This window comes from Sus scrofa, chromosome 8, assembly GCF_000003025.6.
Source record: "Sus scrofa isolate TJ Tabasco breed Duroc chromosome 8, Sscrofa11.1, whole genome shotgun sequence".
Classification (NCBI taxonomy): domain Eukaryota; kingdom Metazoa; phylum Chordata; class Mammalia; order Artiodactyla; family Suidae; genus Sus; species Sus scrofa.
Genome location: NC_010450.4, coordinates 82,778,014 through 82,790,070, shown reverse-complemented (window position 1 = coordinate 82,790,070; position 12,057 = coordinate 82,778,014). Strand labels below are relative to the sequence as shown.

General features: G+C 47.8%; 2 protein-coding genes across 13 annotated transcripts in view; one reads left to right on the top strand and one right to left on the bottom strand.

Annotated features, from left to right (window-relative positions):
• Window positions 1-12,057, top strand: part of LOC100523624 (methylmalonic aciduria type A protein, mitochondrial) — a 99,756-nt gene that overhangs the window by 74,759 nt on the left and 12,940 nt on the right. The window lies entirely within an intron of this gene.
• ZNF827 (zinc finger protein 827) overlaps window positions 6,380-12,057 on the bottom strand; it is a 187,132-nt gene continuing 181,454 nt past the window's right edge. For 2 of the 7 annotated variants that reach the window (XM_021101536.1, XM_021101535.1), the window contains 2 exons: window positions 11,745-11,922; window positions 6,380-8,306 (listed from right to left, as the gene is read on the bottom strand). In XM_021101536.1, coding sequence (XP_020957195.1) covers window positions 7,487-8,306; window positions 11,745-11,922 — 998 coding nt within the window. In that variant the 3' untranslated portion in view covers window positions 6,380-7,486. The other 5 variants (XM_021101539.1, XM_021101538.1, XM_021101541.1 and 2 more) reach the window with 5 other exon arrangements.

Here is a 12,057-nt window from a genome sequence, read left to right as displayed (position 1 = left end):
TTTTTTTTTTTTTTTCATTTTTTGGCTGCCTTGCAGCACATGAAGTTGCCAGGCCAGGGATCAGGTCGGAGCCACAGTTGTGACTTATGGTGCAGCTGCAGCAATGCCGGATCCTTTAACCTACTGTGCTGGGCTGGGGGTTGACCCTGCATCCTGGTGCTACAGAGATGCTGCAGATCCCACTGTCACTTCTAAAATGCATGTACACAGCTCCTCATCAGGCTTCCCAGAGGCATCTCATCTGACGCTCCTGGGATTGACTCTCCCCTCTTTCTCGTTTTCCACTTTTGTTTCTGGAATTTCTTCCCCAAATAACTCTCACGGTTCAGCTTTTTAGGGGAATCCAGAAAATAGATAAATGGGGGGGTGCAGGCTACAAGTGATGATCAAACCTATTGCATGGAGAATATTCTAACAGATATTTGATTTGAAGTGGGATATTAAGGGAATGGGGACTTGCTGGGGTCCTTTATAATACGCACTGAAAAGCCTATGGGTTACTAATTAAGAATCGCAGTTAAACTGAAAATAAAGAACACAGAAGCCAAGTGATGGCATCTCCTATCTGGAAATCTTTGCAATTGGAGAGACATCATTCTGGAATTCAGGCTGGAGAAAGGCTGGACAAATTTCCCTGGTCCTAACCCAGTGTTTACTCTTTCAGCTTTGTTTGTCTGATGATGAGGACAGATCAGTTAGTTCCCTGGGTCTCTGTAAAAACACAGGGAGCTTTTTCATCCAATAGAAGTGCTTGAGAACTTTCATAATGTGCTTAGAGTTTGGGGGCTAAGCATCTTTCTAAACAAGTGGCAGGATGAGGATGTTTGGTGTAGTCTTTCATTACTTGTTAAAAGAAATAATTTGCTCTTCTCAAGAAAACATTTGCAATGTGGTCGGCAGAGTACTTAGTAGTCATTGGGAAGAGGCTGGAAGCAGTCAGGTGGTGGGAAAAGGAGGGGCAGAGCTAGAGAGATGAAGATGGGCAGAGCCAAACCTTTCCATCCCCTCCTGGCTATGCTCTAATTCATCTCCCAGCTTAAGCACCCACAGTTGGGTAAAATATATTTAAGCCTCTCTCACAATGACTGCAGGCAACGCAAGCATGAAGCCTACTCAGTGTTTCATCAGAAGAGACACATTTTAGACTCCCAAACTCTGAAGTGGGCAAAAAATATTGTTAGCCATTGTTTTCTCCCTTATGTCTGTTGTCACTTGAAAATGTTAAGGCACCTTTTTTTGCTATAATGCCTTAGATTCTGCTCTGGCCATTTTTGCTTCAAAAGGCTGACTTTTGCTCGTTTAAAAAGAGTCATGGAATCATTGTATTTATATGCTCTCTGTTCAGGTGGAAAAGGAGTCTTAAAGACCATCTAGTTCGATCTTTCTTTTCGTAAGATGCTTCCAAGTCAGACTTCCAAAACTCAGGTGATCTAACCCGGAGTTCCCTTCGTGGCTCAGTGGTTAACGAATCCGATTAGGAATCATGAGGTTGGGGGTTCAATCCCTGGCCTCACTCCATGGGTTAAGGATCTGGTGTTGCCATGAGCTGTGGTGTAGGTTGCAGACGTGTCTTGGATCCCACGTTGCTGTCTTGGATCCCACGTTGCAGACGTGTCTTGGATCCCTGGCCTCATTCAGTGGGTTAAGGATCTGGTGTTGCCATGAGCTGTGGTGTAGGTTGCAGACGTGTCTTGGATTCTCTGGTGAAGGCCAGCAGCTACAGCACCAATTAGACCCCTAAGCCTGGGAACCTCCATATGCTGTGGGTGTGGCCCTAGAAAATACAAAAAAGAAAAAAAAAGGACAAACTCAGGTGATCTAACTCCAAGTTTTTGTGTTTGGAAAACGTTATCTGTAATCCAGATGTTCTCACTAAATAGGGTCAAAAGCCACCTGTTGGGAATGATGGAGGGGAAAATCATTTTGAAATGTGAATTGAGATAGAGTCTCTGCTCTAGTTTTAGCATTCAACTGAAAGCTAAGAATGAATTAACTAATGCTTACCTTAACTCCATCAAAAAAGATTTCCAAGGGGGTACAGCAGTTGATTTTCATTGTCTCCATTGTGGTTCCTACGAACATGAGCAGGATTTACATTTTCCCCTTCTGTGGGGAATTATGAATGGGAGAACTGCTGTCTTATAAAGAAGCAGTCCTGGCTGATAACCTGAGACCATGCAGACCTTGGACCGGGGAAGAACGGGCCCTTGGTCCCCAGTCACCACACTTCCTTTACCCCACGGCCCGCACTAGGGGCATTGGCTTTTCCTAGTGAATTGTGGTCACTGGCAAAATAAACCACATTTTGTGCGGGCTTCTTCTTGTGGTAAGAGAGTCCTGTGGGTAAGCGTGTGGGCTGTAGCCTCTTGAATATCCCTGGTGGATAGAGCCCACCTTGGAATGGAGTCTGAATCCCAAGAGTGTTCTTTGATCCTGGGATTCTGTTCACAGGTTCTAAGGCATTGTCGGCAAAGATTCCAGTTTTACATTTTCTGAACAAAAGGTTGCTGAAACTTTATTTTGTATGAGCCTCCTGACCCCATATGTCTCCCTTCAAACGGATGGAATCTCTCTGCTGCTGCTGTCCCCTTCCGTCCCCCTCTCCCCTTTTGTCTAAGCTCCTCCCCAAGGATGGAAAGCACCAAGGTGTCTCCATTCTGTGTTTCGGCAACTAAGGAGACATGCTGTCCCCTTCAGGTCCTTCACGAGCCCCACGGGACCCCTGGCAGGCAAGGGTTCCAATGCGATGCTTCCGACTGTGGGTGAGGAGGTAGCAGGGCTCGTTAAGTCTTGGTGTTTCTGCTTGTTCCCCTGTGGCTGGCACTATGGCTCAATTTAATGGTCGGGGTGGGTGCGGGGTGGGAAAAGTTTCTCGTGTCCCCCCAAAGGGGCCAATCAGCTGTAGACACATTATAGAAAACATGGCCTTGAGTCTTAGTGGACAGTATGTTTATTTAACACGACAGTAGGAAATGTAAGGATGATCTTAGATTAAGTTCAAATGGGGGCCACGTGAGTGGCTTGGAGATGCTGCGGTCAGCATGCAGGATCCCTGGGTAAGTGAGGAAGGCAGATGAGGTCTGTTCCACCCCCGATGGCTCCCATCCCAGCCACTCCTCAACCCCACTCAAAGCCCAGTAAAGGGGAAAAACCCAGGCGATGATGATTTTCTTTTGATTTCTGGCATTTCTCAATTAAAGAGAAAATGTGAGGTAGGCGTGGGATCTAAGGGGAAAAAATATTTACAAAATGAGATGCCACACCTGCCTACAGCCATACCACGCTGGAGGCGCCTGATCTCATCTGATCCCAGAAGCTAAGCAGGGTCAGGGTTGGGTGTGGTTAGTACTTGAATGGGAGATGCCACCCCTGTCTGTAGTGCTAGCAAAAGGCAAATAAATCTGACTTATTTTAATATTTTCAATAAATACTAGCCACCCCTAAACAAAATAGGTATTTGAATCAAGTGGGAGAACTGGATTCAATCACCTAAAGATAGTTATTGGACGAAAAAAGTGAAGGGGAGGATAGTGTCTGAATCGTGACTGGCTGTTTTCAAAGTGGCTTCTCCCACATGATCTTGTTTTATAAAAAGTGCATCTCATCTTTTTAAATGTTAGAGTGGAGAGGTCCGTAATTTCTTGCAACAAGCAAAGAACCTTATACTTACCAACATGCAAGTTCTGAACCAGGCAAAATATTCTCTTCTGCTGCTTTGTATTTTTCAGCAGCCATCAGGGATTCATGGGGAAGTTCTCCACCAGATAGAACCTTAAAGTAGATTTTTTTTTTTCCAAGTATGGTTTGAGCTGAGTGTATTTTTTTCTCTCTCACTCTCTTTGGGCCTCTTTCTCTGGTACCTTCCTTCAAATGGTGAACTATTACTTGCATTTGGATAGATTATTAGGAAGCTTGTAAAACATACCCCCCTCATTAAAATCTTATCGTTGCCAAACCTCATTAAGACAAATGGAATTACTCATCTGTGCCCCCCCACCCCTACCCCCAAGCTATGGAGACAATAAAATGAGGTTAAGTGGGAGAAGGTAAGGCTGGTGAAAACCTTTAAACTTCACTAAAGTGTTTTCAGGAAGGAGTCGGCCTGCAGCTGTACTGATTGATGGCTGTGCTCTGGATCTTAATGGCCATGCAAGAGTTACAGAATAACAGTTTGCGTTATACTCATGGCTGTTCAAAACTTGCTTTTTTTGCAATTCTTATAGCTAGTAGAGGACATTTCCTAATGTTATCTAAAACACACTGAAAAGTGAAAATCAGAACAAAGCAAGACAAACAAAACTCTGAGACCAGCCAGTAGCCAAGGATGGCACCCAAGAAAGAAAAAAAGAAACAAGAGTATAGCCAACCTTTTTTTTTTTTTTAATTAGAGTATATTATACTTCCAAACTGGATACACTAGAAATTGGCAATGCAACATAAGATGCAAAGGAATATACCAGTTACTGTCAAAATGACCCTGTACAGCCTTGTAATGCAAAAAGCTTTATACAATACAAATTTTCAGTAATGTACACAAACCTTGACAGTATGATCATCTGAACATAACATGAGGAGTTAAAAAAAAGGAGAGAAGAAAGTGCTGAGAACTCTAACTGCATTACTATATGGAAAAATAAGCTAGCTTTCATTGAAGAATGCATAGTGAAAACAGAATTGAAGTTAGTTGGCAGGTGAATATCTCAAAGACGTTAGTGTTTTACACGGAAAGGATATCTATGGAATACATCCTTCCCTGAGTATCAAACTGCAAACCAAATTCAGGGGTACATGTGACCTCGGCGGAATCTGAAAAATGCTGTAGATTTTTCTTTATTAATAACAATAATAATAATATAAAAAGTCAAACAAACTCCAAACACACCTTTTCTCACTCAGAAACTTTTATAATTTACCAGAAAGATTGATGACTCTTTCCAAAGTGCTAAAAAAGTTGCCCAATTACATTAAGCATAACTAAGTCATTCAATTACAAGTTCAGTGGCAAGCATTTGAGTGGTAACCGTCTCCTGACAGCCCTCTTGACCTTGAAAGTTTTACCCTAGGACCTGGTATTGCACAAGTGGCATGCTGTAAAATCTTCAGTCCTAACTGTCAGGCCCACCCTTCAGATTTTTAACCTGCTGGTGCTCACGTGTGATTCGCCTTTCTGCCAGCCTCTCTGGGATCACTATGGCCCCTCCTTCCTGTCACCCCTGAACTTGTAATTTTGAAAGCATATGATTAGCCAAGTGGCACATTCTCCATTGTATGGGGATAAAGACATGACTTTAAAAAAACCAACCCACCCAGAAGCCCAGTATTCTTGGAGTGTATTGTCCAAAACTGTCTATAGTGTCGTTTACTGAGACATTGATAGGGCGACGTTGACTGATGTTTCATACGTGGCCAAGAACAGAAGTGTCTGCTGGAGAACGTCCAGGGGTGCAGGAGCTTCCAGCCCCAGCTGGCTCAGCCTCCCTGTCCCCAGGGACATCTCCTTAGTGTAAACAGGTTTGCCAGGGCTGGATGACTGGCGAAGGGAAGAGTAGCACACCTGCTAGTCTCGGGGAGGAAGGCAGGGGACAGGGGAGGACCACGGTGTGGACAGAAGGTACAGACTCTGGCTTCTAGGACTGTACCAACTTCAAGGGGTGCTTTCAGTGGAGCAAACTGACTAGAGGAAGAAAATGAGGGATGCACTTATTTTCCCCCTGGTGAAACATGAAAAAAAAAAAAAAAAAATCCCAACCCCAGGATAACATATGATGGAAAACAGCAACTCAGTAAGAAAGCATTCCTCTTGTACACCAGTTCTTCAATAGATAAATAATATATAAACTTTTATATTCCAAACTTCCCATTATTATACAAAGCACATTTCTTCCTGCTCTTTCAGCCTGTTTCATACTGGAAATTCTGTTGTCTTAAAAATACAAGCCATTAACATATGTAGCCAAAGATTCTTGTCCTTTTCTTCTTTTAAAATCACCCATTACTTATTAAGAACAGCAAAGGGCTAGACAGCCAATCCACACCTGCTTCTCGCTGCAGTAAAGTGCTGCACATAAGTTGCCATTTTAATGACCACAAAATAAGAGCTTTAAATAAGTATAACGTTAGCCTCCTAGCAGGTTATTATCTACCAGGCGTTAACAAAATGGAATACAGAATTATTAATAACATGGAGAAGACCGATATAGCCAGGACTGATCTGCAAACACAGTGGAAACATCTCGGGGGCATAAACTGAACCATAGGACTAAACAGCACCTTTTTGTTGGGTTGGTATATGTTAAAGAGGTTGTGACAAAAGTTTCAAACATACAGTCTACTCGTTCCATAAAAAAAGGGACATTTTCTTTTCTTCCTTTACGTTTACTTTTTTTTTTTTTGCAGATGAGAAACAAAAACTAGTGCAAGACCAAAGCACTGTGCAAAACTGCCGCTTCATTTTTTTTTTTTTTTTTTTTTTTTTTTTTTTTTTTTTTAGTCTGAGCATTTATACCCAGAATTTATCCAAACCCCTTTTAATCTCCTTGGCTGGATTTATCAACCATAAAATTTTTCACTCATACAATTTTTCTTTTCCTGCAAACAAATGGTAACCACGGACTTAATACATCATATATATATATAATCTGCCCTTAAAAAAAGGATGCACTGTGTATGCGTGTTACCATACCCATTGCACACATATGGGCACACACACTTAAGTTTTGTGATGGTGGCTGCAGTGCTGCGAGATATTCCTTCCAGGGGTGGGCTCGGGATTGCTTGCGTCTTCATAACCAGAGAGCCCAGCACCAGGTCTCCAGGATGGTGGGAAATCTCAGGCAGCACTGGGCATATCTACCATTCCTTCATCGAGTGAGCACTAGGCCCTCCCACTCTGTAGCCATAAACTAGAGAGGGAAAGGGAACGGAGGAGCTCAGGGAGCGACTGTAGTGGATAAACAACCCGGGAGGAGAGAGGATGTTCATCGCTGTGAAAGAAGCCAGTACAAAGAATGTGCAAATGTCATGGCACACGACACACGGCTGTCTCTGAATCCACGAACGCCCACGCGCGCCCCATTCACCCAACAGAAAACAAAATGCACCGGTAGAGACGCTGACAAGTGCTGATTGCTATTAAGGACACTCTCTGTAGGGTTTAAGGAGACAACTTTCCTTTCAGATGAAAGTACGGAGAAGGGCTGAGAGTGGGAGTGGGTGGCTGGGGAGGCATGCCTCTGAAGGTACATGGACGCAGTGGGTCACCTCTCTGAAGACTGGATAAAGCAGCTTTCAGGTCAATGCAATAGGTATACACACAGAGCCAATTTTCTCTAGTCCTTACTAAAGATATACAGTACACGTGGTCCAGACCCAGGCGCGGGTCTGTAGATTTTGCAGCAACATACACCTGCTGGGTTTGTGTTTAAGTTTTGTGGGTTTTGTGGTTTTGTCTCTGTCTCTTGGTTTTTGGTACAGAGCCCAGCTGCCCTCAGACAGTCTCTGCTCTCTCTCTTAGCCCGAGATAGGCGAGGAAGGAGTGTTTGGGCGAGGGGATGCTGGGCGGCGCAGTCTGAGGTCGGGGAGGGTGGAATGTGAGATCCAACTGGTTCTTGGGGTATAACATCGTCAAGGGAATGAGATGGGCAAAATCCGAGTTCCGGTACTTGTCGAAGCGCAAAGGGGAGCCGTTCAAGGGCAAGGCCTTGAGTGCCAGATTGGGCTCGGAGCCGCCGCTATGGGCGGCCGACAGGGCCACGGTCTGCAGAGCCTGGGAGGCGGACATGACCGACAGGGGAGACAGGAGGTGCCGGGAGCTCCCGACGACGAGAAGCGGGGCCCCGGGGCCGGCGGCATCCTGGGGGGCGAGACACGGGCCCTTCCTGTCCTCCTCCGGGCCGTCCGCGCTCTGGTGCTTCTTGACGTGGCGGCTGAAGACGAAAGGGTGAGTGGTCTTGAACAGGCACTCTTCGCAGCTGAAGGTCTGGCGCGGGGCGTGCTTCAGCTTCTTGTGCAGGTTGAGATTGTCCTTGCGTTTGCAGCTGTAGCTGCACTGGTCACAGTGGAAGGGCCGCTCCCCGGTGTGCACGCGCACGTGCTCGATGAGCTTGTTGGCGGTCTTGGACAGGTAGCCGCACTGCTCGCACTTGTAGTGGTTGCCGAGGCGATGCTCGCGGGTGTGCGTCTCCAGCTCCAACTGGTTGGCCTTCACCGTCTGGCAGATCCGGCACTTGTACTCCATCTTGTAGTGGGTCTTGAGGTGGCACTCCATGGCGGCGGGGCGGTTGGTGGAATAAATGCAGAATGGGCACCTGCCGGGGCGGGGGGGAAAGCAAGGACAGGGAGGGTCAGCCCCACGGGCTCCATGGCCACCTGGCTGCTCCCCGCCTCGCCAGCCTGCTCCCCGCCCCCGCCCCGCCCTGCCGCCTGCGGAGGGGGTCAGAGGACCCTCTTGGGCTCTGGTCGCTGACACAGCCGTCCCTCAGCCCGGCTCGGGGTCTCCTGGCTGCACCAGCGGACGCCAGCCCTCAGGAAGGGGAGCAGACACAGTGCGAGGACCAGCTAAGCTGCTGCCCCCCTCCAGTCCTCCCGGCCCGGCCCTCGGAGCCCTCCCCGCTCCCCCCGCCCCACGGGACACAGCCGAGATCTAACCCTCACGACCTCCCCTCTAGATGGGAGCAACACAAAGAACTGACTTTTCATGCACCACACCAAGCACACGCAGAAAGGCTAAGAGTTTTAAAGAATAGCTTATAGGGGGAGAGCTACCTCCAGCAAACAGAGAGTCGTAGGGGTCAGAATCGTGCTTATTAAAGGGGGGTTAGGATGAGAAGGCCTGTGTGGGTGTCTGTGTGAGACTTTGTGTGCCTATAATGGAAAGATCTGTGCTCCTAAAACCTGACTCCTAAGTACTGGGTCTCCATCAGGGAAGGGAGGTGAGAGGACCAGGACCCGGGCTCCGGGGTGGGGGAGGAGGGCCACCCCCCAGCCCATCCAGGAATGAGGGGCAGGGAGACAACTGCTGGCGGGGGCTTGAAAACATGATTAGTGCATTATTAATGACTGATGCCATTACATTATGGAAATAACAATAATCCAAGGGGATCGTACGTTCTCAGCGGGCAAGACCGCAGCTTACATTTCCTCTGCGTTCTCGGCAGTGCTTGGTAGAGCACACAGCGCATGCGGGCACTGCTTCATTACTGGACTGGTCTCTACAAGTAATTTAGGCAGATTCTAGAAGGGCTGACTTCAGTCCCAGCTCTATCACCTTATCAGGGTCTAGCTGGTTGTGCCCTGGGACAAAGCCTGGGCCTCTCCCTCCTACGCACTGAGGCTACGCTACGCCCAAGCCTCCTGGCTGTCCAGAGGGGCGAGGGCAGGGAGGGCAGGTTTACAGGTTCTGCTGAGCTTCGCTCTGCAGGAGCCGCCAGGCTCCAGTCGGTGGCTGATAGGATAGCTGTAGCATGTGTGCTCTCTTTGCAAAAAGAATGCAAAGGCAAAAGTGGCCGCTTTGGCTCTGGCCGGGTGCCCGCAGGGCAGGGCCCAGGAGTGCATTGTCCTCAGAGGGTCTGGAGAGGCGGTCAGCAGAGCCCAACACACCCAGTGCGCCGTGCACTGCTCCTCAGCGCCAAGCCCGCCGTTAGCCTCGGAACCTCAGCTCACAGAAGAGTGCACACAAGAGAAATATAAAGCCCATTCCCAGGTCAGGTGCACACACAACCCCTACGCCAAGCTGGGCCTTACCTAGAGGAGTCTGAAACTCACCACTGTCCTGAGCTACGGCAAAAGAAAAATAATAGTATAATCTTATTTGATCTGCATTATGAACAGGATATAGAGTACAAGCAGTTCCATCACAGAAAAGCAACTGAGACATCAGCAGTCTGTTTCATTTTAAGGACATTTCTGTGACCCATGGCTCAAGCTTTCTTTCGCTGCTCAGGCAAAGTGCTAAGGGCTTTTTTCTTTTCTTTTTTTTTTTGTGCTCCCGTTGTATTTATCATAAAGACACTCTCTCAGGCAAATTAATTCTCTGATACGGCAAAGGGAAAACAAAACAAAACAAAACAAAGACTCACTGTATAGCCAGAAGGCATTAGCAATTTTTTCAAAGTATTCTTCTACTTGGTCATCCTAGAACATAAACTATTACATAGGGGACCATTAGCACCGCATGGGAAGTGTCTGTACCCGCAAAAGCATCAGCGTTCACTGTGCAGCCTCCCCGTTGGGCCAGAGGCTCAGGACTCCTTAGGTCCCTGAGGAAAGGGGACCTAACTGGCAAAGCCACAACTGGCTGGGGCAGCAGTTAATGGGTGTGACTGGGCTACTGGGAAGGGCAATGGGCGCTAGTCCAACCACAGAAATACATTTTTTTTTTTTTAACGTAAGAGTACACAAATATTTAGAAGGGAGAGTGGGAACAAACCAAATCAAATTCCCAATAAGCTCTTGCAAAGCATTTCCCATTTACTGATGGTCCTGAATGATAATCGCCCCTCCCCCTTCCCTTTCACCTTCCCCTCCCCCTCCCATCTAATCACCCCCAAGAGGGCCACCAAATGGGATCCAACAAGTAGGTGCTGCTCATCTGTCTGGGCAAGTTTTTGAGGGGGGTCCCGCTGACCTGGCAGGAGCCCGGGGCGGTCCTCCCTGCATTCCCCCCCACCGCCCCCCCAGTCCCTGACTCCCCAGCTCCTGGGTCTCTTCACCCTTTGTCCGTTCAGGAGAGTCACTCCACCTCTCTGGCAAGCTGTGCGTTTCAAAGATAAAAATGTTCAAAAGCAAAACGTGTTTTTTTCTGGTAGTAAGTGAAATGTCATTTTTCATTCTTTTCATTCTGGGATCACTTCAGCTGAACAGGAATAGTGATGCTTTGAAAACGGTGTGTCTTTCTGTGTCCAACGACAGATGCTCCCGTCTCTTTGAGACTGGGAGTGCCTCGTGAACAGGGACTCTGATTTCAGAAGCACCGGGAAGATTAAACTTGGACATACATTTCCTGAGGGTGGGAATTATGTTTTATTCCCTGTTTGCCCTTTAGCACCTATTATCAAGCCAGGCACGCAGTGCGTTTGGTAATAATGGATGGTCTCCCTTCAGACCAGAGGGCTTCTTACAAATATTGGTTAATGACGATGTTCGGTGTCTGGGTCTTTAGGGATCTATGAAGAACATGTGACTGGAAATGTCAGATCTCACAAGGGCCACACCAGGGAGATCCCGATTCCAGCTCTTGGGAAGGCATGAGGCACATCTGCATGAAGACGCGAGGCGCGTGTATGAAAAACGTTGCCTCCTGCCTGTTGGAACTGGCAAGGATCCACTATTTGGGGGTGGATGTGGATGGGGTGGTTGTCATGCTTACTTAAAAGACTCGCAAATCATCTAAAAAATAGAGACAATGAGGTTCAGGGACAGTGTAATGGTTTACACTTGGGGACACTAACTCCCAAGTCCCTTAAAATCAGGTCTGAAGGAAACTCCGGCAGTGTGGAAGGAGTCTACTCTGCGTGCTGCTTCAAGTCATCTTGTGAAATGGGTTCTCCTGCTGACCTCCTGGGCACAGGTCTAGTTCCTGCCCAGCTAAAGGCAGCTGAGGTGCCTGACTAACACACCCCCCCCACCCCCCATGCCAAGCTGCCCCCCTCCACGACCCCCAAACCTTCAGGGTGGGGGCGGGGGAGGGACGGGGAAAGGGTGTTTAATAACAACACAGTAAAAGGTTCTGTACTTGCTTTCCTTACTTGAGCCCACCGGTGGGGACAGTGTGGCATTTCTTATGCTCCAGCAGCTGCTCAGGGGTCTTCATGAACTTGTGGCACACGTCGCACTCGAACATCCGGGTGATGAGGTGTATCTGCAGATGGCGCTCAAACATGGTCTTCGTCTTGCAGACAAAGTTGCAAAAAACGCATTCGAACCCTGAAAGGACCAAGGCTGGGTGTACAGATGCAAGGGGCAGAGGGACAAGAGGGCAGGAGTGGGGCGCACAGCCCCTTCCTCCCTCCCCACCCCACCCCCCTCGGCTGTACCCTTCCAGGCACTGTTCCCTGCGCC